This window comes from Anomalospiza imberbis, chromosome 25 (genome assembly GCF_031753505.1).
Source record: "Anomalospiza imberbis isolate Cuckoo-Finch-1a 21T00152 chromosome 25, ASM3175350v1, whole genome shotgun sequence".
Taxonomy (NCBI): domain Eukaryota; kingdom Metazoa; phylum Chordata; class Aves; order Passeriformes; family Viduidae; genus Anomalospiza; species Anomalospiza imberbis.
Window position 1 is genome coordinate 5586831 of NC_089705.1, and position 26392 is coordinate 5613222.

Below are 26392 nucleotides of genomic sequence, written 5' to 3' on the forward strand. Positions count from 1 at the left end.
AGAGAGAAATGATGACAAACACAGTGCAAGTTTATTCCTTTATTGATAAATGTTTCCCAAACTTTCCAAACTGGATTGTTCAATTAAACACAAACTCACAAAAATACTTCCAGCCTAAAATCCTCAACATCCTCTGTAGAAGATACAAGGGGCAAAGGAAAAGCTTGCAACGCCCCCAGATTCTGGTTTTGGAAACCTCGAGCTTCAGAGTTGGCTTTTTAAATAAGAACTTTAAGATTAATTTACAAAATGCAATATAACTATGTGATACAACGCATGGCCTTGAGATCCGCAGGACAGTGAAGGATCTTCACACATCTTGAGCTGATGTCTAGGAAGGGGCTATTTGGCTTCTTTGTATCCTAGAGGGGGGAAAAGGGAGAGAAGTTATTGACAGCTTCCCTGCTCCAGGCTAGGGAATATTCCAGCATTCCAAGGAATAGGGATTCCAGTATAATTGGGAAGGTACAGAGAAGCTGGTCGTGGTGGTCAGATGATCAGAAATTGTTATTATCCACAAGAAACTCTAATTCTTTGCTAGACCACCCAGTGAAAATAAGAATACTCATCATTCTTCACCAGCTTGAGCTGTGACATCTGATCACAAACAGCAGCAGAGCAAGTCCTGGAGATGGCAATTCCAGACAACCCCCAGAAAAGTGGATCATGAGAAACAGAAGAGGCATGCCAAGAATCAAAATCCTTATCCACAAACAAAACAAGAGCCAAGCCCAAACACAGGTGACACCACTTGTGTGGACAGACATATCCAGTGAAACATTTCCAACATTTATTATATCCAGAAGGCAGGTGGTTTCCAGGATAAGGAATGGGCACTAAGAGCCTGTTTAGCCTCAAAAATCACCAGAGCTCCTCGTGGCTATTTCCCAGACTAGCAGTTCCACAAGACTCATCCCCAGCATGTCAGCTCCAAGGAACACCTCAGGGACTTCAACATCTTTAGATCCCTTAAATGAGCATCAGAATGAAGATTTCTTAAGTTCCACATAAGTATTCTGCTGGGAGAAACTACATCAGGAGCTTTTTGTTGATGAAGAATGGGCTACAATCAGGTAAGTGCTGGTCACAGACCCACATGAATTGTTCACTAACAACTGTGTTTTATTTACTGATTCTGGAAGCTTTTTGCTGAAGCTGAGGCCTGAGACACTCACCAGGCGTCCTGGTTCAAGAGGTAGCAGCAACCACACCCACTTTCTGGGCAGCTTCTTTCTTAGCTTGGTGAGCCTGCAGCACTGCCACGGCCTCCTCCACCTGGGGACAACGAATCCAGTGAGATTTTCTCCCTTCTCAGAGGCCCCCCAAGACAAAAAAGGGACACAGCAGCTCACCTTGGAGCGGAGGGACTCTGGAGATTCCAGCATGTGCAGCAGTTCTGAGTTGTCAATCTCTAGCAGCATTCCTGTGATCTTCCCCGCCAGGCTGGGATGCATAGCTTGGATCAGAGGGAACAAACGTTCTCCTGAGGGAGAAAAAGGAGTTCAGGTGGATGAGTTTGGATCTTTGAAACCTGAGGGGATGAAAAATGACTGGTGAGCAGTGGAGTTTTACTTACCCAGCATCTGTTTCTGCTCCTGGGGAGGGGCAGCAGCCAGCATGGAGGCTGTCAGCGGCTCCTGGCCCTGCACATGCACTGCAGGCTGAGGTGCCTGAAAAGGGCAGAAAACAATTCTGAAATAAGGATGAGGCTGATTGCTTCATATTTAGACAATTCTAAGATGTTCCCTCCTAAAACACAATCTTTGTCAAGCCTACACAACACCTCAGCTTCAGAAAAGGGCAGGTAACGTGCCCTTGGTTCACAAACACTCCAGGCAAGTCTTGAGCTCAAAACCCTGGAATGTCACACAGGAGCACCGTAAATATCTTACAAAAACTGGATCAAACATCACGAGATGCTGATAAAGCCAGGTGTAGAGGGTGCTCTTTCTTTCAAAGATAGCCCAGTGAGAACTTGGCAAAGAGGAGAGTGACTTCAGTGGTTGCAAAACGGGAACAAAGAACCAAGAGAAATATCCTTACAGCCAGTCTGGCTACAAAAGGGCTTGTGAGTACAAGACAGATCATCCAACCAGAGTGCCCCTGGCAAAGGCACAGCTGCCAGGTTTTTAAATTCCAAATTAACACTGTCTGGGTCATAAAAGGAGCTTGAAGTTTCTACAAAAATACTTCAGTTGCATGTGAAACTGCAGGGACTTCCCAGCCCAGCCCTGCCCTGGTGGTACCTGCAGAGGTTGGACACCTGGGTGTGGGCTGCGGACACTTGAGGCATATTTGTAAGGAGGGACAGCCCTGGGAGCAGGGGCAGCTACAGGAGGACGGGGAGCCAAATTCTGTGCTGCTGTGCCAACACCTGCAAAGGAACAGAACACGGTGACAAACACCTGCAGCAACATGCTAACAAGTTGGGATGTCTGGTTTTAATTCAAACTATGCTCGGCATGGTGATAATTCTTCAGAAACCAAAGTGTAGCTGGCTACTTCAGGAAAGGGCTGGTCTCCCTAGAACCAACCCATAGAATCCACACCTTTTGTTCTACAGCTGATCACTGGGGAAAAAATTAATTTGGCTGCTCTCCTCTGAAAGCAAAACCCAGAAGCTACAGAGATTTTTGGGTGGTGTTGCAGAGGTGTAGAGATGAGTCCCAAACCAGTGGAGAAGAACCCATCTGGATTTCCACTGCTGTGCTGTAGCACCAAGTGCCCCCAGACCTGCACCGCACAGCGAGGAACAGGAAAGCAGCAGGTGCTGGCTCTGCTCTTTGCAGACAGCCCAGGTCTGATGAGCATCTTCGGGAGAAGCCAAGTCTCCACAGCATCCTCCTCCCTCCCAGAGAAGGGGAAAAGCCCAGGAAGAGACCCCTTCTTACCAACTCTCTGGGCAGCAGCGGGGAGGCCCCGGGAGGCAGGAGCGTTGGCAGGGGTCAGGTGGCGCAGGGCGGGCCGGGGCCCCGACTGGCGCATGGCATTCGGCATTCCCTGGAAGCCTAGAGGATGGAAAGAGGGGAAATCCTCAAAAGGGAAGCACCTGGCAAGGCAGGACAGTCAGCTACAGGGGTGGTGCACGGGAAGAATCAGAGAATCACGGAATATGGCAAGTTGGAAGGGACGCACAAGGATCAGAGCCCAGCTCCTGGCCCTGCACAGGACCATTCCCACAGAGGAAAGCATTAATTGTTCCTGTTGGGAAGTACAGCTCCCAAAGGGTTCTACAACCAAAGCAGCCTCTGGCGCGCTCACCTTGAGGTCTCCCTCCTTGCTGCCATCGTGGGTTGGGTCTCATCTGTGTCATTTGGTTGGGTGCATAGTAAGTGGGTCTGCTCTGAGCCTGGAGGAAGATCAGATAAGCTCAGAGGCAACATCCAAGTGCATCACAAACATTTTTTACAACGTGTTTTGGCAGCCATTGCCAGGACTCAACACTCAGGTCGGATTAAGAGAACAGGCAGCTGGCAAGTCACAGAATTGACTCCTCTGCTGCACCCCTTATTAGGAGTTGCTGCTTACAGGCATGAGAAAGGCTCAGTGAGAGTAGCACAGATTAAAAACCCCACAGCAGCTCACCTGGGGCACAGCAGGCATGAAATAACCACCAGCAGCAGGCTGGAACTGGTTGATGATGGTGTTGGCAGGCAAGGCCCTCATGCCAGCGATGCGCTGCATGTACTGGTTGGTGAGGTGGGCCTTCCTCTCCTCCTTCCTCTGTGCCAGTGCCACATAGAGGGGCTTGGAGCCCACGATGCGCCCGTTCATCTCTGTCACAGCTTTGGTGGCCTCCTCTGGAGAGGAAAAGCAGACAAAGCCAAACCCTTTGCTCCGTCCATCTTCCAGCATCACCTGCAGTAAAGATCAATTGCTAGTGCAGTAGCAGTACAACTGAGCTGAAGAATCTGTGGTTTTTTTTAGATTTTAGGTAGCACATAACTTGTTGCAGAGGTGTAGAGACAGGTTCTCATGGAGAGTCACCTGTCTGGATTTGCTCTGCGTTGCTGTCAGCACCATGTGTCCCCAGGCCCACACTGCACAGTAAGGAATGGGAAAGATTTGGTGCAGTCCTAAATGCACAGAGGAAAATGCCATTTCATGCTTACCACCTCAAGCAAGCATGTTTGTCACTTCCTGCCTCCCCTTTTAGTAGGGGAATGAAGTTTCCAGTAAAATCCCACTATTCACTAGCCAAGGTGTTTTCAGAATCACAATAACCACAGGTCAAGAACAGCCCTTTAAGCACATGTCAGACAACAACTCCTTCTTCAGGCTTTAAAATCCAAATAACCCCCAAATCCCACAGTACCTTGGCACTCGTTATTGACCCAAAAGGTGAGAACTCCTTCCTCAGTTTTTCATCATCTATAGTGTCATCTAGGTTTTTAATGTACAGGTTAACACCCTGGAAAGGGAGAGAACAGCATGACATTCATAACATTAAAAAAAAATATCTTAATCTCATCAACTGTTACCCATCTGCCAGAGCTGTAATTTATCTGAAAACTCTTAATTTAGCATCATGTTCCTTCCACACCACCCGAAGGTGATAAATGTTGCAAAGGCGTAGAGACAAGTCCCACTGTGGTGAAAGGGAGCTTGTCTGGATTTCCTCTGCCTTCCTGTGGCATCATCACGTGTCCCCAGTCCAGCACTGCACCTCAGGGAGTGGGGGAGTTTCAGATGCCACCTCTGACACGACCCAGTTCTGCCACAAATTACAGAGAGCAGTGCAGAGTTGTGCTGTCTCTTCCCATCCCTCCAGGGATCCCCATTTGAAAGTCAAGGAGACTTCATGCCTGTTGTCTCACATCCTCCTAAACACTTTCAGTACCAAGACTAAGCTCTGGTGCCCCCTTTGCCACCAAATACCACGGAAACACCTCTGTGTTTTAACCCAGGATGTCTCACAGGACAATAACTGCTCTGGCAATTCCTTCAACAGACCAGAAATAGTGCTTAAATTGAGAAAAGAAACATTATTCACCTGGTACCGGCTGAGTCTCTCCTGTTTCAGCTGTTCAAACCTTCTTTTCAGCTCTGCCTGGCGCTCAGCCTTCTTCTGTGCTCTGCCCACAAAGAGCATTTTCCCATTGATGTCCTTCCCGTTCATTTCTTCCACTGCCTGCACAGAGGGTTCAAGAGGAAACTCTCAGCTGCTGCAGCAGGACAGCCCCCGATCCTGTCAGAGCAGGACTGCCCAGAGCTGTGTTCCTGCCTGTCAGCCAATAAACCAGAGTTTGCACGTTACCTTTGCACTTTTCCTGTTAACAGCAGGTTCGTTAAAGACAAGCTGAAGTTATCACACAGATCAAGCTGACACACCAGGGAGTGCTGAACTAACTTGGAAATTCATCCCCACCCTTTCTTGTAATTGAAACTACATTTTAACAGGCATTCTGCTCAGAAAAGACCATTTTTGAGCAATGTTCTCACTCTAGGTGCCCTCCTCCTCCTTCAGCCCTGCACTGTAGTATTTCTTTGGCAATTAACATTCTTGATTATACCACTGCACTCTGTGTGGATCTAGGAAACTGGAGGGATGCCAAGTTACCCTTGAATGTCAAGCTATTAAGGTGCAAAAGGTTTCCAAGTTCCCACATCGAGAAGAGGTCATGCCCAAGGCAGAATTTTCTTCCATTTCAGAAACAGGCTCCCGAGATAAACCAAGTTTTTCTTCTCTGAAGTTATCTAAGCAACATAAAAGTCGGTCCTACCTTGTTGGCCTCTTCATGCTTTTCAAAGCTTACAAAGCCAAAGCCCTTGGATTTTCCAGTGGGGTCTGTCATCACTTTAACGCTCAGAGTTTTACCTGTTACCAAGGAACAGGGTTAGTAAAATATCAAAAGTATTTCAAGATTATTAAATTCCATGTAATATCTCCAGTCCTCAGCCTTAAAGTGAGCCAGGTAGGGGCTACACAGCAGCACTCAAACTACCACATTTCATGAAATTTACAGCCTCAGTGAAAGTATTTCTGTATTTACCATATTTGCCAAAGAGCTCCTTTAGTCTTTCATCATCCATGTCATCCCCGAAGTTTTTAATATAGACATTGGTGAATTCTTTCGCCTTGGCTCCCAGCTCAGCCTCCCTCTCTTTACGAGACTTGAATCTCCCAACAAATCTGTAAGACAAAAAAAATGAAAATCCCAATAAACAGATCGTTTTCAAGAGCAAAAAAATAATGTGTGACTTGCGGCGAGGCAAAAAAAATGAGTGTGCAGTAGGAGCTGGGAATGGGGACAAGAAAGGGTGACAGCAGAAGACAACAAACAGGCCACAGACCAACCAGAAAAATCACCTGTGCTGTGGCTGGCCAAGGATTCCCACTGGTCCTAGGCAGAACCCACCCCAGCCCGCTCACAGAGAGGTGGCAAATCAAGGCTCGGTCAGGGAAACCCACCAGTCCTGGAATGGAGGGGTAGCAGGCCATGGCTTGGGCAGGGTCACTCACCAGCCCTGGAGTGGAGAGGTAGCAGGCCAAGGCTTGGGCCAGGAGAACCAGTGCCTTGTGTGTCCCTGTTAATACCGAGATGCATCCCGGAGCATGTGAGCGCTGCTGCTGCCGCCTGTGACACTCACACTTTGCGGTCGTTGAGCAGCATGCCGTTCATCTTCTCGATGGCCCTATCTGCAGCATCCTGGGTCTCAAAGTGCACAAAGGCGTAGCCCTTAGAGCCATTCTCATCACACACCACCTGCAGGAGAGGGAGCAAAGCCAGCTGTCAGCGTCCCTCCTCTGCCACGGGTGAAAACGTGTCACTGCCAAGGGTTGGCACCAGGCAGCTCCTGACAAGGGTCAGCACCCGGCAGACACCACCTGAGTGTCAGATTCCTGCACTTCACGACCAAATCTGATGTAATTTCAGCTTCGGGTCAACTCTGCCTTTCAGAGATTCTATTTTAACACCAGGTTTGATCTCTGTAGGCACGGTTCATTTAAAGAGTTGGACTTAATGAGTCTTGTGTGTCTCAACTCAGAAAATTCTGTGAATCTGCTCCTTACACTTGACAAGTGTCCCTTTCACTATCTACACTCAAATCTCTGATCATGTCCCCACCCTAAAAGAACTGGACAATGCAACCACATCTCACCTTGCAGGACAAAATGTTTCCAAAGGCCGAGAATGTGTCGTAAAGTGCCTTGTTATCAATGGATTTGTCCAGGTTCTTGATGAAGACATTCCCAACCCCTGACTTCCTCAGGGAAGGGTCCCTCTGAGACCACATGATGCGAATGGGCTTCCCTTTGATCACATCAAAATTCATGGTATCGAGAGCTCGCTCAGCTGCAAGAGAAGCCAAGAACAGATTTTCCGTGGTTGGTTAGAAAATAAAGGTATCCAGTGGGTGGGTGATCCTTTTCTCTGAATTTGACTCAGCTCATGGAGGCATTTGGGGTATTACCAGAGGTGATCGATGACTTTTAACTCAATGTTTCCAGGGAGGTCTTTGCAGCGCAGTTAATAAGTATATAAAAGGTTTCACAGACTTTAAATTTACATTATAGCAATATATTTACCACCACAGCAAAACTGTTATCAAAATGCCAGGTTTATTAGAATGATTATAAAGGTAAATTACTCCACCCAAAGAAGGAAAGGAAAAACAGGAAACTCTGGTAAAAAAAAAAAAAATGAAGAGTGACTGTGTGGCTGTTTTGCTTTTCATGAAGCTCACATCTCCCCATCCTCATTTCTATTCAGAGAGAAGGATCATCTCCCTGTCAGGTCAGGGAAAATGTGCACGAACACATGGCTGGCTGTGAGGACATGAGTCAGCCTCTACATAACTTATGTGGCCAAAAAATGATTCCCAAGTTGTTCAAGCTAAAGATGACAAGAGACTTGAGAAAATTCTGGGGGGAAAAAGTCTGTACACCCCATCTGATTAACAGGGAAGTGTTTATCTAAGCTCTCAAACGCCAGCACTGTCATTCTAACCTGCACTGAAACCCCCCTCCACGAGGCTATTTCTGCTGCCTGCTGGTGTATTAAAAGGATAATTACATACACACATCAGGATCTTGTTCATAAAATTGAGATGCTTGCACTGTTCTGTGCCAGAAAACACTCCCAGCATGGAGCGAGCAGAGAAGAAAGAAAGAGTCTTAATTCCCAGCATGGAGCAGGCAGAGATGGAAAGACGTGCATTAAAATCAAGGAAAATTAACAGGGCAGAACTCAAGTTCCCCAAATTTGTTTGGCTCAGTTCTCCCAGGCCACCTTCACCCTGTGGTATTTGCTGATTAGATTTCAGGAGCAGAAAATTCAAGGAAAAGACCAATCTGAGCACCTTGCACGTGACTTGGCTCGTGCAGCCTGATTAACTACTCAGCATGTCCCAAAACTACCTCCTGGAAATTCCAATGGAATATTGCCTTCCAAAGCCTGCACTCCCTACCCCCAATGCCAGCCTCCACTACTGCATGGAAGTTCCTCCAAATTTTTCATGTGCTTTGAAATGTGGTTTTTTGTTCTTGCTGCTTTTTTAATTGAAATGGGACCATCACTGTTCTCCCCACACACAAATCCAGTTGGAAACACGCTCTGCTTGAAAAAAAAAATACATAATTTAAGGACTCCAACAGCTCTGCTTAGACCAAGGTGTTAAATGCAATTAACTGCCAGGCTAAAATGATTCCTCAGCTGCTGCTCCAAGTCCATGCAAGCCAGGTTCTTCCTGCAGTCCTTTCCTGGTGTAGGCAGCTCAGCAGGCGACCCGGTGCAGCTCGTCAAATTTGGCAGTGTTTATTTATAGCAGGCAGAGGTCCTGCAGAAGCATGTGCTGGCAAGGGCACAAACTGGGTGGATAATACCATTTGCAGCAGGAACAGGCTCCTGCTGGAAGGTGACAAGCAGATCAAGCAGTGGCTGTAACCAGGGGGAGTGTGAAGGCTCCAGAGCCACCACCCAGCTCCAGAGCAGTTAGGAAGTTCCTCCCGGTTCTCCCCAGCTCCCTGAGCAGGTACTATTGCACTGCTCTTTCAACGGGTTGCTACTGTTCCACTCCGTTATTACACCCAGACACTTCTGGTGAGAGGTGAAAGCCCTACAAGGATTCCCCGAGGGATGTGTGCCACACCCACAGGTGGAGATGCAACCCCTCCACACCAGGACCTCAAAAACCTGTAAAGGATCTGCAAGAGTTCTGTGAATGACTCACACCAAGCACATCTGATTCATTTCCTTCATCTGAGCAAACACCTTCTCATTTTCTTCTATTTAAGCCACAAAGCTTCAGCCATTTCAGTTCCTGTATCTGTTTCTCTCCCACTGGTTCCTGTCATCCTTCCAGCAGACTCAACTGCGGCTCATACAGAACATAAAACACACTCACAGCCCCTTTCAGGCTTCCTTTTCACTCCCTTTCTGGACAGGGAGAGCACCTGAACACTCACTGCAGTCTGCCTCAGGCCCCAAGAGCAATCAGCCTCCCTTACAGGTGCAGAGTTAACACAACGTGGAATTAGTGGCTGTGGTTGAGCAGCATGAAGATCAATCACCAAGATTCACCCACGAGAAACTCCACACAAGGAGTTTCATTCTCCCCAGACCTCCAGGCTCTCACTTAGGTCACTGAGCAAAAAAGTCCTGACAAGGAAAGTACACAGTGCAAATTTAGCCACTTAGTTTTTTTAAAAAGAGATGGTGCATATTCAAAAGAATTAAATTCCTCAATCACTGAGGTTACAACAAAAGGCTGCTGCAATGAAGCTTGCATCAGTACCAACTCTTCCCTTTTAACTTCACAATTTGCCTTACACAGCTCCTCCTTTACACTGTCTTCAAGGAGGAGAACAAACAAGTTTATCTATAGCTTCCTACAGAAACACGTATCTATTTCCAGCCCTGGGATCCTCCTTAGCTTGGGAAACATTCTGTTTTTCCTACACTTTCAGAACACCTTATCTCTGCAGCCAAACTGAAGTTTCTCTGCTTCATTACCCTGAGCTGTCTTTTTGTGACTGTCAGTGGTTGGAATTCAACACACGGAAGGCAGCAGCTGGGTTTTTTATTTATGCAGGGTAACACACGCTGCAGTTTGACAAGGGAAATTCAGAAATTCACATCTCTTCATGAGGGCAGGAGGAGTTTGACTATTTCCCTGTCCCAACATTCACTCAATGATCAGGTTTAAACCACTTGACCTTCTAAGACCTACCAGTAACAAGACACCACCTACTTGCTGCAAGTATCGCTTCAAGCCCAGGAGCTTCCTAAAATGTCTGCTGCCTCCCCAGCAGCCCAGAATGGTGCAGCCTCCCCCTAAATACCTGCCTATTTATTACCATAAAAGATTACCTTGGAATAAATTGGGAAGGCCCCCTTTTGTGCGAGGTGCAGAATGCTTCTGCTAAAGCACATGGGACCAGCCACTGATCCCTTCTCAGATCACTCTTCTCTGCTTTGAGAGAACTTCATCTGCACTTCTGCACCCCATCTCCCCAAAACTGATCCAATCCATGCTGGAGTTCCTTCCTGCCTTTGTTTCTGCTGCTTGTTTTTATGTCTCTGATCCTGCAAAACGAGATCAGAGCCTAAGGAAGGCAGGTGGGCTGGGATAACTTCGTTTTTGATAAATGTACCAAGGTGGTTTTATAAGAGGCACTCAGGGCAGGGTAGGACCACACACAGAGGCTCACAGGTTCCTTCTTTCTCACTGAGAATCTTTAAAACACAAATACACTGGCCCCCCAAAAAAAAACAAAAAACTTTTTTGTGCCATTAATGAGAAGTTAGGGTGCAAGTCGGCTTTTAATCACCATGACAAGGGAAAGGATCAAAAGTGCTCAGTCAGATCAGTCCAAGGAAATGGCATCACAGGGAACTGCCCTGGGAGAGGATAGAAGCTCTGCAAAAATGTAAAGTAAACCTACTACAGGCTAAAGGCAAGCTTACAAAGCCTGTGCTGTTGTAAACTGATTCTGAACTCACTCTCATCTCCACTTGGATGCCTCTATCACACAGAGATGCTGTTAAACCCCAGCACGGAGCAATAAACTTGCAGCAGTCAGCAGGCAGAGCTCTGAAAACTGGGGCAGAAAACGCTGACCCATTTTCCTTCCAGAAAAGACGTGTTCCAAAATGACCTCTCCTGTCCCATCTTTCATGTGCTGCTTCAGCTCTGCAACACCTGCCTTTGAGCAGGAAGCAAAGTGTGAAAAAAAAGAGTCTGGCAAGAGCAAAGCAAATGTGGCTTCTGTACATGAGACAATCTGGCTCTCCACACGTTGAACAAAGCGTTTTATTTCACTTTAAAGCAAGAACACCACTTCCCCAACTGGGAGGCACATCCAGCTGCTTGAACAACAGGAGACATTAAATTTATTAAACTGGGAGTGTGCGGAGCAGCCACAGGATCCGTCACCTAACCGGGCGCTCAGCCTACTCTGAAGTTTCTCTGCTAGGACTGGCTGCACAAACCCCCACAGAAACAGCCCCAAACTATCCCAGAATGAAGGGAAACACAGCAGGGATTATTTTCTCATGCGAGGAGCAATCACGAATCTCTGAAATTTACTATCAGTGCAAGAAACAGGCCTGTCCAAAATTAGACATGTCAGTAAGAAGTGCATTTTGCAGAGCATTTTGTAGTCACCAAGCAGTAAATAATACTCCAGCTGCAATCACCAGAAAGAGACGACTCACCCTGTAACCTTGTGATGGGCAGCTACACGGCAACAAGTGAATTAGTGGGGGGAAAAACGAGGAAAAACGAGGTGGGAAAAGCCAGGGATGTGGCTGCAATTGTCAACTTACCATCTGCGGGCTGCTGGAAGTTGACGTAGGCGTAGCCCAGGGAGCGGCGGGTGATCATATCCCTGCAGACCCGAATGGACAGCACGGGGCCAGCGGGGCTGAACTTCTCATAGAGCATGGCCTCGGTGATATCGGGGTGCAGGTCCCCCACGTACAGCGAGGCCATGGGGTAACTGCTGGCGGCCGTGTTCATCTTCCCCTCGGCGCTCTCAACCGCTGGGGGTTTTTCACTTTGAGGGGGGGGTCCTCAAGTGAAGCTCCTTATAAATATTAATTCCGGGGGGAACACTCAAAACTCTTAATTAAAGCCTAAGCTGCGGCCGGCAGAAGCTCGGGATAAGGGAGGGTGGGCACCAGGACACAGAGCAGCTGAGAGGCCCGTGCAAGCTTGAAAATCAGCAAAAACACCCCGAAGTTACGCCTCCTGGACAGCAGGGCTCTGATAAGACAACAAAACTCATACGCCGGCTCCCGAGAGCTTTAAGGCAAAAAAAAAAAAAAACCAAAAAAACCTCCTAAAACCCCAACGTCTCTTGCTTCGACTTAGCCCGGATTCTGCAGAGCGGCGGCCCGTTGATTTTTCTGAGGAAATAAAAAAAAAAAAAAAAAAACAAATCAATAAATAAGGCTGTAACACGCACCAACGCAACTACATCTCTTAAAACCGGCTCGGCTAGATGGCCTAAAGGTATTATAAATAAACCAGCGCGGCACGCGTTGGCCTGAGGGCGGGCGGGCAGGGCGCGGCCGGCCGCGCTCTCCCGGCGCGCCGCGCTGCCCCGAAGCGCTCCCTACCCCGCGGCGCCGACCCGGGGCGGGCTCAGCAGCGCCGGTGCCGAGCCGGACTCACGCGGTGCGGCCGCGGAGGGCGGAAAGGCGGCGGGTCCGGGCGGCGGGCGGCCCTTTATAGGCGCCGCGGCGGCGCGAGTGGGCCGCGGTGCCGCCGAGAGGAGGCGGCCGGGCCCGGCCCGGAGCGCCCCGCGCCGCTCGCAGCGCCCCCCAGCGGGCGGGAGGACCCGCCCGGCTCCCGCCATTTCGGGGGCCTCAGGGGAGAGCGGCCCGCGTTGGAGGTGGTTAAATTCACTCGTTGTTGGAAATTGTCTGGCTTGCCTAATTAGTTTTGTGAAAAATGCATGTTATATGGCTCTGCGCAGATATTTGCTACATGTGTTATGCTAGGTTGGAAAGTTATGTTGTATTAACATTTTAATAATATAGTAAATGTAGTTTTGTAAGCTTTAGCAGTTAAAATAGAAGTTATGTGTGTATTCTTTTAATTAGCTCAAGAAAAGGAGAAGATAATAAAAAAATTCTTTGCACAGAGATAACAATTACAGAAACCCATAAATTTTCCAAAGGAGAGGAGTTTATGGTTTTCCTTATCAACGGAAACGAACTTTTTCAAGCTGGACTTAGATTGGAAGGCACCTGGGGATTATAGAAAATTTTTGACACGTACCAGATGGATTTCTTGTTTTAAATAAAATATATGCATATTCATAAAGTGTTTTGTATATGCAACAGATTACCCTTTTTAAGGAGTAAAATTTCTCTTAACAGGGTCCCCCCTTTTCCTGGCTTACTTTTGTCCAGAGAGGGGTACCCAGCCCGGGCTGTAACTCTTTGCTGTTATTGTCTCATTAATTGTCCTAACTCTAATTGTGTAACCTTTATTACTACATTTGTATTATTTTTTTTATAACTATTTTATTTTTATTAAACTTTCTAAATTTTTGAAACAAGTGATTGGCGTTTATAACAGTTTAAGGGAAATAAAGGAAAGGAGATGCTGGAGGGGGGTCCGGCAGAGGTCGCAAAGATGATTTGGGGTCTGGAGCATCGCCCTCATGAGGGGAGGCTGCAGGAGCTGGGCCTGGTGTGTCTGGAGAAGGATCCCAGAAATTGTGGGATTATGAACCCCATAAATCCATAAAATATCCCCAGGTGGTGTCAGAGGAATGTGCCAGACTGTTCAGTGTTCCCAACAGGGAGCAACAGCCATAAGCTGGAACACAGGTTTCACCTCAACAGATTTAGGGATGAACAATCAATCCCCTGTGGGCCGCTGGCAGGGACGTGGATCCACAGCAACAAACCCCAGAAGAGTTTTTGGGGTTGTCTTCCCTCCCACCCCATCCTACATGTGCAGATGTCTCACAGGGCAGCTCAGTCCCACCATAAAACACAAAAAAAATCCAGGGAAGCCTCCCGTGGAGAGCGGGGCCATGGGGCTGGGACAGGGCAAGGAGCAGGTCGAGCAGAGGAATGCACCAGGAGAGCGAACAATTCCTCTGGGATTTTTTCTTCTCACGGCTCCCAAGCTCTGGTTTTGGAGGTGTCGCTGGCAGTGGGATGAGGAGCGGTCGGAGCTGGAGCGAACAATTCCTCTGGGATTTTTTCTTCTCACGGCTCCCAAGCTCTGGTTTTGGAGGTGTCGCTGGCAGCGGGATGAGGAGCGGTCGGAGCTGGAGCTGTTCCCACAGCCTCCTCCTCTTCAGAGCATCGTTCCTCCCCAAATAAGTGCGAGTTCCTGTTCCAGCTCCCATCATGGGCTGCCCTGAAGCGGGACCAAGGGTCCTGGGGTCTCCTCACAGAAGCGAGCTGTCAGTCCCTCTTCCCAGGACAAGGCTTCAACGGCTCCCAACAGAAAGCTGCTGGAATGGGAGAGGGATTCACCTCCCTCTGCTGCTGGGAGATCAGCTCATGGGAGATCCGTAATTATCCGTAATTATCTATTTCCAGCATCTTCAGTGGAGCGTGAGGACACGGCGGTGCAGGATTCAGTGATTCATCAGTGACCTTCAGGCTCCATGGTTGTCCTGTTAAGGGGGACTAAGTCTGTAGACACTGGTTAGCTGGGCATTGTGGCTTTTCAGTTGCTAAATTGCCTTTAATTTGCTTTAAAAGCGGGACACAACGTTTTCATAAAAATGGGATATAATATCTTCCCCTTCACTACAGTGGAATAATCAAGAGTAGCAGAAAAAAGGTAAAAATAGCAAAGCAAATTGTGGTGATTTGCAATATTTTCTGTCTTGAAAAACACAAATGACACAAATCCTCCTCCTCCTGCTCGCATCGTTCTCCCAACAGCTGGCGGTGCCACGAGGCCGCACTGGCGGGATCACACCTGCCACTGTTTTGGGCTTGGTCCTTCACAGCTGTCACCTCCTCCGCTGGGAAAGCAGGGACTGACACAGGCATGTCGCTGTGGAAGTGTTCAGCTCCTGCTTTGACAGCTAAAGTCAAAACACAGCCCAGCTCAAAGAGCGCGTTTCCACACAAAACGCCCTTTGGCTGCAGCAGCCGCTGTGGCTCTGATTGGAAACATATTTTGTGACATTTGTGCTCCCTCCCAGGGGACTCTGTGCAGCCAGCCACAGTCCTGCGTCCTGCTCCATCCTCTTCACTCCCCACACGGACTGACGGGCTGGGGGTACACAACTGCCCCAGGGGCCCCCCTGCTCTTGGTGCCCTCCACACACGGGTGCAGCTGCTCCTGGTGACCAGCGATACCTGAGATCCTCCCAGCTGGCCCTCCCAGCACCTTCAGCAGCGCCTGGAGCAGTGGGGACATCTGTTAATGGTTTTATCTGGCCAATCCATCCCCTTCGATGGTGCTGGTGGGTGAGCCATCCATCACCCAGAGGTCTCCCAAGCTGCCGTGCCACCGTGCGCCTGAGCTGTGCCTCGGTGGCTGGCGGTCACCCCCAAAGATCGCCCAGTTCTCAGCACAGATGGCAGGCTTTCCACCAAATGCTGCCCCTGGTTTAGGATTTCTCCTCCTCGGCTGTAGGATTTCACCAGCAGATGGCAGGGCGGGATTGCTCCACGAGCAGAAAGGAGGGAGAACGTTTCACCCAGGGCAGAGCTGAGATAAGCAATGTTTTTTCATGCAGGGGAATTTGGGAGAGCAGGGCTGGCTCCTGCAGCACCTGCTGCACAGCAGATCTCCCACAGCCTGGGAGTGTCCCCGTCCGCTCCAAGCTCGTTCATCAGGACCCTGTTTTGTTCCAGCCGTGGCGGGGTGGGAGCCTTGTTTAACACCGCTGTGCCACCAGCAGCCCACGCCTTCCCACAGGTCTCTCCATCAGGGTTTTTTTTTTTTTTTTCCCTGAAGAACAAGGATGAAGGGAGTGCACGGAGAGTTCGGGGATTTCCCCTGCAGGGTAGATCAAAAGCTGCCAGGATGTATTAGAGTTTAGGCTAAAGAAAACCCTGGGAAAAGAAAATTAAATGAAGCTGCAGTCCCGACCTACTGCTCTGTAATCACCGTGTTGCTGTGGGGAGAAAACCCCACGGGCCTGAACCCATGCCCTTCCACCCGCCCTGGCTCCCATTTGATCTGCGGAGATGAGGAAGTGGGGGTTGGCTTTTTTATTTCTTGGGGTTTTTTTTTTGTTGTTTTTTTTTTCCCCACTGTCTCTGTTTTGTTTTAGCGCTGTAGCCCGCGGGGCCGGTTTGTGTGCCTGCCTCCCACGGAGGGTAATTTGGTTCCAATCTCTGGCCGAGGTCACAGCAGAGCCCTGAGCTCCAGCCGGGTCAGGGCAGCCCAGGCACCAGCGGGACGACCCGTCATCAATAGCCCTATTATTGCTCTTGAAGTTTCTCCCCGCTTCCAGAGCTTCCAGACGGATGCTGCATTACTCCATCACAGCTGCAGTTGCTCCCTTCCAGCAATTCCCCACACAGCACTTAAGGAAGGGATTAATGGGTGGTTTTGAAAGGCATTTTGCAGCGAGAAGGAGTTATGGGAAAGGAAGTTGAATTCCCACCATTCCCCAGTAAAATTCTCCCAAGCATCTTTCACGAAGAGGGATCATTTACTGGTCCTTTTTTCAAAACAGAGACAGGCTCTCAGCTGTGGCTCTTTGTTTAGTCCAAAGCATTTCCCAACAGCGAGATGCCACAGGGGTTATTCTGGTCCTGGCTGCAAAGGGTCAGGAGACCAGGGCGAGCCCTCAGTCTGGCTGCAAGGCTCTGCCAGACCCCATCTGTTCCCTGACACTTCTGTAGACCCTAAATGAAATTATTTCTTCTCAAGTGACGGGTTATTGCCAATCTCAGGGCAAGCCTCGGTGAATACCCATCTGATTTTGACTCATTTTCCAAAGTAAAAAGTCTTGGGGCCAGAATGACCAAGAGCTATAAAAGAATCAGAGGGGCTATCACCTTAAAAGCTGCATCTTACCTTTATTTTTTTTCAGGGATCAAAATTACTCATCAATGACCTTCCCAGGTCCCTTCTGTGATCCAGGCAGGCTGGATGAGCAGATGGGATTCACTTCAACACTAAATTTCACAACCAGGACAGGGGTTTGAAAGACTTTATTTGACACCTTTGCTGATGTCACAGCTCGTGAATCTAAGAGCACTGCACAGGGTAAAGTGAGGCCGTGAGCTCTAGTGCACAAACCAGCTGCAGGAACGGCCAGGGTCCACGAGGATTTCCCTCCTGTGACTTTATTAAAAAGGAATATGTTGTTCCTGGCTGATTCCGGCACTTGAGGACAAGGGTGAGAAGCAGCAGAGGCATTTCTGTGTGTTAAGTGCGATGACTTCCACCAAAACAACTGGGAGGGGCTCACTTCCCAAACAATGGCAGATACATACATTGACATGCACATGGCAGATACCATCTGCAGGAAGGAAAACAACAGCTCATCCACACAGCCCAACCGGCTGCACCTCTGACCTGAGGCATGGGAAGAGTTTCTCCCATTCAAAAGAGATCTTCTCCCTCTTTTTTACCTTTCTTTGCACTGACCTCTTCTCTCTTTCCGTGTAGGAGTGCTGTAGAGGTGGGCAAGGGTTGGGCATGCAGCTGGGTCCAGAATATTCTGCACGTGTATCCCAGCAAGTCAAGGCACAAATGCAGGGAGCTGTTCAGGTTGGGGGGAGCACTGGGACACCCTGCCCTGCCACCACGGGAGGGTGGCTTGAAAGCTTCAAGCTTCTGTTCTTTCGGCCCAAAGAAGAGAGGAGGGGAGGCCAGCTGCAGGAGCAGAGGTGTGGTCTGCTGTGACAGTCATCTAGGGGCACACAGGGCAAGGCAGGGAGAGCTCTCAGGACTCGGGACAAGTGCAGTGACACCTCAGTGGGTTTTGGTCCCAGCCCAGGGAGGGGGATGAGAGGTGTGAGACCCAAACATAGTGCTGGAGAAAGAAAACAGAGACATTGTGGGAGGGGAGGGTGAGGGATGCTGGGCTCAGCGAGAACGAGGGAGGCTCTTCAAATTCAGGCTGCTCCAACCCATTTTCCCCCTTTGCAGACACGGCTGTTCAGCAGGGGGTGGAGGAGAGACAGCTCCAGCAGGGCGGCTGGCAGAGGGAAAGGCATTTTCTTCTCACTTTGGCAGTCAGAGCCTTGCCCTCGGTGACAGGCGTCCCTTTGAAATCCTCTGTCTCACCTCTTCACATCTCGGTGCGGGGCAGGGGCTGTGCCCGGGTGGCCTGGCCGGCTGCTCCAGCAGGGTTTGTGCCAGGAACCCAGCACAGGCCCTGCAGCCACGGCGGGATCTCAGCCGGGCTGTGGGAACGAGCCCTGCTAAGCCGCTGCCTCACTCCACCTTAAGGGCACATAAGTGGGAAAAGCTGGTAATGCAGAGAGGAAAGCACAGGGATTAGCAGGCAGCCAGTTCTCTTCGGGAGCTGGGGGGCCTGGAGCCTGCCTTGTGGGTGCCAGCAGTGCTGGGCAAGGGGTGTGAGCTGTGTTCATCCCACCACACCAAAATTAGGTGCTGCAGCTGGGGGATGTGTCGCGGGGAATCGGCACGAGCAAGTCTGGCTGGCAGCTCCGAGTCCCCGGGGAAATAAAGACAGTATTTCAAGGCTGGCTGTTTTCCAAAGGAGAGCAAGGCTGGGTTCTGCAGAGGGGTTTGCTGGAGGAGGAACGGGGTTGGGATCTGCGTGTGCCCACTCCCTTGTATCCAGAAGGGTCTGGAGCGTGGCCTCGTGCAGACAAGTGCATGGAATTGGATGTGATTTACGTTTGCAGGCATCACGAGGGAGAGGACATGTGATGGTGAGGCGACGAGGGTGGTGCAACGAGGGAGGGAAGAGCAGAGAGAATTTTCTCTATGGATCCTTGGCTTCTGCAAAGCAGGAAAGATGCCTTTTCAACCGAGTTTGTTCTCAGCCCTGCGGGCGATGAGCGCTGGAGAACTCCTGTCTCCGGAGGGGAAGGGAGGGTCAGAAAGCCCCGATTTCCGTCGCCCAGGAGCGGCAGATCCTGGATGTCCCAACCCTGATCCCTGGTCCCTGCGCGGCAGCGCCCAAGATGGGTGGCGCTGCATAAGCTGGCGGCACAGGGATGCCGGCAGAGGCTGGGGAGAAGAGGAATGTGGCGATTTGGCTGCTCTTGGACGAGCCCTCTCTCAGTGCTCCCGCTGGCGACGGCATCCTGGGCACGGCTGGCACGGCTGCGGCCGAGCTGGCGCCGCGGGCCCTCCGGCTGGAGGAGCCCATCCTGCTGGCCAGGAAGCTCCGGCGGGACGGCAGCATCTCGCCGGGGACGCGGCGGAGAGGGGCCGGCCTCACTGCAGGGCTGGGGTAAGCCAGGGAAGATGCAGTCAAAACAACCGGAGCGGGAGCAGCCTCCCTCCTGGGGATCTGCACAGGGCCGGCGGCGCCGTGCAGGAAGGACCAGGGCCAGGTCTGGATGGGCAGCAGGGACGTGGCCACGGGTGAAGGCTCCATTTCTGCCACGTAATTATTCAGGTGGGAGAGGAGTCGCAGCCGGATGGGGTCGGCAGCGTTTTGGCCCTCGAGGATGCCCAGGTACCTGACAACTTCGGTGAGACACTCACGGAAGCCGATGCTTCTGTAATCCACAGCCAGAGCCCGGGCATCCAGGAAGCCTGGAGGGAGAAGACATGGGTGACAATAAAACCGTGCAGAGCTTAGGAATGCGCCTGGATTTCACTACCCTCTCTAATGCACTGTGTTTTTCACTTGAGGCACTTTGCTGCCGTGTGATATTCCTGAAGCAGGCAGCCAAGTGGGTGTCCCAAGGGACTGGAGGTTTGTGTGCATGAGAGCGGCATCTGCGGTTATCTCACCGGGATAAACCCGCCAGGGTCAGGGAGCCTCCCACTGGTGTGAGACCAGAAAGAGGTTTCATTAGCTGTGCTCAGGAAGGAAGGGTTTTTTTCCCTATTGGATTCTATCAGTGATGCTGGAGACGTGGCCGTGGGCTAGATGGGCACTGGGATTGGGCTGCCTTTGCCAGTGGGATATTCCGCTCAGGACGGTGTCTCCTCAACGCACAGCTGAGCACCACTTCCCTCTGCCTGGCTCCCAAAGTTTACACTGCCTTTAAAGCAATGTCACAGGGCAGTGGCAGAACCAAAACAGCTGGGCTGAGAAAGCTCGAAGCCACAGAAATCAGCAACCAACCGCTGATTTTCAGGCTTCTGCTCCCAACTTGCAGCTTCATGAGACCATAAGCAATAAAGCAGAGAATGTCACAGCACAGTGAAGCGCTGGACCACTGTGCTTGATGGGGTCTCGCGTGACAATGCAGCCCTTTGTTGCAGTGCAGTCAAACTGAATATCTAAACAAATGTTCCAGACCAAGTTACAGCCCTGAACCAAAGCCTGGATGCCAGCAATGTCCCCAGCAAGCCAAAACTGGGTGGTAAGCAAGCCAGAGGCTTCTTTACTGGAGCTGTGATCTCCATCCTGTTAACTGGAACAGGACAGAGGGTCTGTACTGAAGTCTCAGTACAAATAAAACCTTTGTTGGATTTTGCACAGGGCTCCCTGTCTCTTCTTATAACAACCAAGAGACACACACACACAAAAAAAAGAACAGAAAAGGAAAAAAAAGCCTTGTTTATTTGCAGAGTCCTCATGCAGAATCCAGCCTCCGCAGGAAATGTATCCCAGGGAGGAGGTAAAGAGTTTAATATGGTTTTTCTGGAAGCGGGCTCCGTTTCTGAGCAGGAATAGAGTCTCTGGCAAAACAGCTTTTAGCAGGGGCTGAGACACCCCTGCTGTCCCTGTGGAGCTGGGGGTTTGCCATCCCACATACCCCAGTCTCCCAGATGGATGCATGGGATGCTGACCCATCTGAAGGAAAATGCCCGTCTGCCCTCCCTGAAAAGGTATTTCCCTTGGGAAGCAGGCAGAGCTGGCTGGAGGCAGCTTGCTGCTGCTGCTGCTGCTGCTGGGGAATTTTCGCTCCAGGTTTGCACCTTGACCTCACCCATGTGCTCATAAGAGCTGTTCTTACCTGTTCCTCCTGTGGCGTGAAGCATTTTTAAGTGATCCACTGTCATTTGTAGAATTTCTGCCTTCTCCAGCTTGGAAGACCCCTGTGTTGGGAGCAGAAAGGAAAAGCCATTTGTCATTTCATGGTCCAGGGCTTTGTGCCTCTCAGGAGCTAAGGTCTGGCCAATGATTTCCTCCCTGAAACCTCCCTGAAGCCCAGGAGTGCTCAGAATGCCACAGGGCATCCACCAGGGCTCTGTTTTTTACATCAAGGGAGCAGGAAAAAGAGCTCCTTCCCAATGCCGATTGAAAAAAATCCCCATTTCTGTGCTTCCTCATATCTGCAAAACGCTTCCTAGATTGATTTTATCCTCCCCAGGGCTCCTGAATATTTGCTAATATCGTTTCACCGCCCCATTTCCACCACCTACTTAACGCCCCGGAGTGAGGAGGATAAGAAAGGCATAGCCTTGCTCCAGACTTCCTCATTCTGGGGGCTGTACCCCAAACCCTGCAGGCCTCACGGGGGGCACCAGGGGCTCCCACAAACACACACCTGCTTCTCGAAGGCCGTGGGCACCAGGCGCCGCAGCTCCGAGAGGCTGCTGTTGATGCGGTCTCGGCGCCGCTTCTCGATGATCTGTGGGAGATTTCCAAGCAGACAGAAGAAACCACAGTCACTTGCAGGCACAGCTCACAGATCTAAAGCCCTCCAGGTGCTTTGTAAGGGCCGTGTGTGTGAGTGTTTTGGGGTGCAGAAGTTGAGTGAAGAAACGTGGACTGGTGTGATAAGCCCAGGTGAAATGGCTCTCCCCTTTTCTGCCAGGTTTGAGGCCAAATCTCTGGGGAAAAAATTGGGTTTGGGGAGACTTCTTCAGGAGGTGCAGCAGGAGCGGTGTAAAGGTGATTTTAACAGTAAGGATGGGCCAAGAGCCCCCCAGTGCACACAGTGGGACACCCCTGGCACACAGGGTCAGCCTGACCAGGGGACACAGCTGCCCTGAAAGGACACTCACCCCTCTCCTCTTCTTCCTGGCTTGTATCTGAGATGTCGTGGTGGGAGACACAGACCTGGAAACATGGCTGGAAAGGGAGGAGAGGGGATCATTTCTGGCTGGAGAGCAACCTCTGTTGCACATATGTTCTACACACATTTGCCATCTGCGGTTTCCTCCCCCCACCCCAAAAAATGTCTTCTGTGGTTCCCATCTCATTTTTACCCAGAACACAGAGCTCAGGAATTGGGGATGGGGAGCAAAGCAGAGACTTCAATCCCACTCTCTTCCCTCTGAGAATCTCCCACCAGCCTGGGACAGATTTCTGCACCAAACTGTCCACCCACTCCCAAGCACAATTCTTCCATCCCAACCTGTGATGGCATCTCCACAGAGCTGGGAAAGCAACGATCTGAGCTCTGGAGTCATGGCCTTTCTTCCTCCATGTGTGAACCTCCCGTCTCTCGTGTCTGAGCCTGCCCTGTCTGCAGGGCTTTGCATCCCGGAGCCGCGATAGCAGGAGGGATCTGAGTTCTGGGATCCGAGCTCCCACCCAGGGAGGGCTGGCTGCTCCTCAGGGTGAGGCCAGTGGTGGCACTGATGTGGTTTCCGAGGGCTTCCCACAGAGTCGCTTCCCAAACCACAATTTTCGGGGTGGGCTGGGATGTTCTGAACTCACGGACACCCCTGAACCATCCGGAGAGGGGCCGGGAGCTGGGCAGGGAGGACACCTGGCAGGAGGTGACAGAGCAGGGACCCTCCTGCTGGCTCACAGCTCTGCCCAGGGGACGAGGGACATCGTGGGGACAGTCTAAGGAACAGGGCCTCACAACCCACCCTGTGCCTGCCCAGCTAAAGGCACCAAAGGTCAGCACTAGACATGCAGAGGGACCAAAGTTCAACCCTTAGGTCCCCATGGAGGTGAAATCTCCATAACCATGGATAACCGGGCGTGGGAAACTCCCTGCAGCAAGACCCTGTGGCCGAGGAGGGGGATGAGGCTGGCTGGGCCACCTCCCACCTCCCCCAGGCAGGGTTTGTCCCTCTGGAAAGGGCAGCTGGCTCAGGGCTGTTTCTGTGCCTTACGAAACTCGGAGCAGGGATGTGAACACGCACCCGCCTGCAATCCCGGCCAGCCAAGCGCGCCGCAGGGACCAGAGCTGGTGTCAGACACCCAAATCTGGGAAAGGGGCACTTGGGTTCACCCCAATCCTAATGTTCTTCAGTTTGACAAAGCATTTTAATAAGAGTCTGTTAAGGATTTTCCTGCACAGACACTGCTGTCTGCAGCGAGCCGACCCAGCGCAGCCTATTAAAAATAGGCCCAAGCGAGGTGCTTTCAGAAGTGGTTTTACACAATAACACGTTCTTCTACTGCCTGCTCTGCTCGTCTCCATACAAGTCCCCTATTTGAATGTCTGCTGGGTGGGCTCTCTCTGGGCAGAGGTGCTGGCTGGCTCCACAAGTACTAACACGCGTCGCCAGCTACACAGACACACACAGAATGAGCAAGTTTGGTGTGAAAACAGGCTCTGTATGGACACATGGGTGTTTTAGGTGCAGGGGGTAGGTGCTGAATTCACCTGGAAATGCAAAGTAGGCACCCAAAGAGGAATAGGGATTTTTGAAACTCTGTAGAGCTGTCTGGATGCATTGCTCTTGGTGAGCTTCAGGTCCAGATGTGGATATCAACACCCATCTCACTACAAAATGTATTTTAAAAATACTTCTGGTGGATTTGAACCACATAAAAGATGGTGTGAGTATATTCTCTGGTGATTAACATTTCTGCATTGCTCTTTGCTTGGTTTTATCATCCACAGCATAACTTTGGCTGTGAACTGGGCAGATCTTGCACTTCTGCAGTGACCCCGGAGCCTAAACTTGCTCCACAAACCGATCCAAGCCTCACACCCGGCGTGACTCATCCCCTCACTACAGGGAAACTGGTTTGCCCAAAGCACTCAACCGATGGGTAATGGGCTGGGAACCCCAGCCAGGCAGCCTCTCTCTGCTCTAATCACTCCTCCTCACTTCCCACCTGGAAATGTTTGATTTTTCTGGGTGCACCAGCATCCCATGCAGGATGGCATTACTTGGGGTGTGACCTCAGCAGGGCAGGAACAGCTCTTTTGGCCGTAGATTTGCGTGACATGAGGAACAACATCCACCTATACAAATATCACCAGATCACAGCCAGCCTGGTTCCACCACCGGCTCGAGAAGACAAACACATTAGCAGCACCAGAGGGAGATTAAAAGTTCATCATTACTGGTCACTGAGATAAAATATTATGACAATTCCAGTATTTTATCCCTTGGGGTCCTGTGGACTCTGTGCTGCACTGATGTGAAGAGGTGAGATACATTTCAGCTGCAGCAGGAAAGCAGCTTAAATATTGATGCACTTGGAAACGCATAAGGGCTCGGGGAATTTCTGCAGGACATTTTGTGTAAGACGTGCCCGACTCTGCTGCGACTGTATCAGAAGCAGATTCCTTAATTTAGTCCCATGAGAAGCTGAACTTGGCACCAGCCAGGCAGTTTCTCCACTCAGGATACCAAAGAGCAAGAGGGAATGAATTAATCCAAGGCCTTGCTGGACACAGAGGGAGTGGAAACACTTGGCTACTGAAACAAGAGTTCAAAAGCAGCTGATTTTTGGATGGGAACAAATAACAGAGCCTTTCCTTCATCCCCTGTGCCATCTGCACCCTCAGAGCCTGGGAGGGCTGACCCAGCCTGGGAACCGGGCATCGCTGGGGATGCCTGGTGCCAGGGGAGCCTGAGGGCATCACCTGGGGAACCACACACGGGTCCTGTCCTCACCATTCCCTCACAAACTGCAAAGCCGCGGAGCCGAAAGTGCAGCTCAGCAGCGATGGGACAGAGCCGGCACTGCCCAGGGGCACCGGGGCAGCGCTTCCCTGCTCGGGCTCCCTCCCTAACACATCGCAGCCCCAGCTGCTGCGTTACGAATGCATCAGCACAGCAGAAGCGTTTTTCTCGCGCAAAACCTCTCGTCTCTTCCACATTCCCTGGGAGCCCTCGGATTGCCGGGAGCGCAGGAGCGTGGGTGCCTCTGCTCTGGGGGGGCTGCCCCATGTCGGGGTGCAGAGAACGGGCTCCCAGTGCCCTTCTGCCACCTGGCAGGAGAAGGCCACCGCGCTGGCTTTGACGGGATTCTCTTGAAGCTCCCAGCGCAGCTTTAACACTTGCATGGCCACTTCGGTTTCCTTGGGGGTCAGCCCCATGGCCAGCACCAGCCCTACCCAGCACTCTGGGGTCATCCTGCTGTTCCCCGCAGGACCAGCCCGAGCCCGAGGGGTTAAGCGAGGTGCGAGGGACTGCCGGTGCGGCAGTGGCAGCACCGGTGCCCTTCCCGTGCCGTGCCCCGGCAGGCAGGCACCGGGCGCTGCCGCCCCGAGCAGCTGGCGGGGAGCGGTGCCGGGACCCCAGAAACCCGCGTGGGACGGAGCCTGCCCTCACCTGTACTCCTCCTCCCGGCCCACGTCGATGGTGCCGTCAGACTCCGTGTCGGACGAGCTCTCCTCGCAGAGCCGCTTCATCCTGGCGTGGGGAGAGGCCGGTGGGCTCGGCGAGGTTGCCCCACGCGTGGCCCCGGTGGCCGCCGCCGTCCTTGCCCGCCGTGCTCGGGGCAGTGCTCTGTCCCTGCCCGGGCTCCGCCGCTCCGGCCCCGCACGGCTCCTCCCCTGCCCGCTCTGCCTCTCCCACCCCCGGCTCTCCTTCCCTGGCTCCCTCCCGGCACGTCCCCACCTCCCGGGTAATGGGTTAATGAGCCACCATCTCCCGGGAGTGACGGATTACGCGGCCGCGCCGGCGCTCCCCGGTTCCCAGGGCCCCCCCTCCTCGCCCCGCCGCCTCCTCCCGCTCGCTGGTCGAAATCCCAAGTCTTCCTGTAAAAGGAACAGTCTGTGTGAACCGTCTCATGTCCCCCCCTCCTGCCCACGGCCCCCCTTCCACCCGCTGCACATTGGCCTCAGCCCCAGTTTAAAGGGACCAGTGACCTCACTGGCAACAGAAAACCGTGGGAAAGAGATGGGACTGATAAAGCCTTGAGTTGTTTCAGGGAAAAATCAACATCCAGCCCCACACGCACACACATGTCTGCCCGGCACCTCGCAGGCTCACGGCTCGGGTGGGAAGCGGCTCCCTCGGAGCGCGGCGCTGTTTGAGGACGCCGCTCAAAGGGCCCTCGGCTGGCATCGATCAGCGGCCACCGCCGAGGGCCGGGGTGGCAGCGGTGGCACCGCACTCGGGCCAGGCCTGGCACCGCAGCGCGGTGGTCCCGCCGGGAGCTCGGCCTCCTGCCACGCTCCCACAGCCTTGGAGCCTCTTCAAGTGCCAGCTCACCAGGGCATTTGACACCTTCCCCGGGAGACAAAACGGCCGA

General features: G+C 51.6%; 3 protein-coding genes and 3 non-coding genes across 9 annotated transcripts in view; 1 reads left to right on the plus strand and 5 right to left on the minus strand.

Moving 5' to 3' along the window:
• CAP1 (cyclase associated actin cytoskeleton regulatory protein 1) overlaps positions 1-26392 on the plus strand; it is a 139639-nt gene that overhangs the window by 18036 nt on the left and 95211 nt on the right. The gene's annotated exons all lie outside the window — the stretch shown is intronic.
• On the minus strand, positions 25-12322 carry PABPC4 (poly(A) binding protein cytoplasmic 4). Of its 4 annotated transcripts, XM_068172854.1 has the most exons (15): positions 11772-12315; positions 7105-7298; positions 6592-6707; positions 5994-6133; positions 5724-5818; positions 4994-5131; positions 4316-4411; positions 3586-3858; positions 3262-3349; positions 2892-3008; positions 2247-2374; positions 1577-1670; positions 1353-1483; positions 1176-1275; positions 25-362 (listed from the first exon to the last, which is right to left on the minus strand). In XM_068172854.1, the coding sequence occupies exons 1-14, from the start codon at positions 11962-11964 to the stop codon at positions 1189-1191; spliced, it is 1890 nt and encodes a 629-aa protein (XP_068028955.1). In that variant the 5' UTR covers positions 11965-12315; the 3' UTR covers positions 25-362; positions 1176-1188. The 4 variants fall into 4 exon arrangements, with proteins under 4 accessions (XP_068028955.1, XP_068028959.1, XP_068028956.1 ...); XM_068172858.1 differs by lacking the exon at positions 1176-1275 and having other exon boundaries at positions 11772-12322; XM_068172855.1 differs by lacking the exon at positions 25-362 and having other exon boundaries at positions 1175-1275; positions 11772-12319.
• On the minus strand, positions 2639-2771 carry LOC137462526 (small nucleolar RNA SNORA55). Its single transcript, XR_010993712.1, has one exon. It is a non-coding gene; the product is annotated as a small nucleolar RNA SNORA55 (small nucleolar RNA).
• LOC137462525 (small nucleolar RNA SNORA55) lies at positions 3945-4072 on the minus strand. The gene has a single exon (XR_010993711.1). It is a non-coding gene; the product is annotated as a small nucleolar RNA SNORA55 (small nucleolar RNA).
• On the minus strand, positions 4558-4693 carry LOC137462527 (small nucleolar RNA SNORA55). The gene has a single exon (XR_010993713.1). It is a non-coding gene; the product is annotated as a small nucleolar RNA SNORA55 (small nucleolar RNA).
• On the minus strand, positions 17082-25659 carry HEYL (hes related family bHLH transcription factor with YRPW motif like). Its single transcript, XM_068172880.1, has 5 exons — positions 25468-25659; positions 22000-22066; positions 21540-21623; positions 21006-21087; positions 17082-19629 (listed from the first exon to the last, which is right to left on the minus strand). Exons 1-5 carry the CDS (start codon positions 25545-25547, stop codon positions 18962-18964), a joined length of 981 nt encoding a protein of 326 aa, XP_068028981.1. The 5' UTR covers positions 25548-25659; the 3' UTR covers positions 17082-18961.

Excerpts from the sequence above, each read along its gene's own strand:
- HEYL (XM_068172880.1), bottom strand. The coding sequence starts at position 25,547 with ATGAAGCGGCTCTGCGAGGAGAGCTCGTCCGACACGGAGTCTGACGGC. Across the intron at positions 22,067-25,467 it reads GGCCGGGAGGAGGAGTACAG|CCATGTTTCCAGGTCTGTGT; the intron begins GTGAGGGCAGGC and ends CTCCCTTTCCAG. Across the intron at positions 21,088-21,539 it reads CCACGGCCTTCGAGAAGCAG|GGGTCTTCCAAGCTGGAGAA; the intron begins GTGTGTGTTTGT and ends CTCCCAACACAG.
- PABPC4 (XM_068172858.1), bottom strand. The coding sequence starts at position 11,964 with ATGAACACGGCCGCCAGCAGTTACCCCATGGCCTCGCTGTACGTGGGG. Across the intron at positions 5,132-5,723 it reads AGCATGAAGAGGCCAACAAG|GCAGTGGAAGAAATGAACGG; the intron begins GTAGGACCGACT and ends CCCTCTGTGCAG. Across the intron at positions 3,859-4,315 it reads GGTCAATAACGAGTGCCAAG|GTGATGCTGGAAGATGGACG; the intron begins GTACTGTGGGAT and ends TCTTTACTGCAG.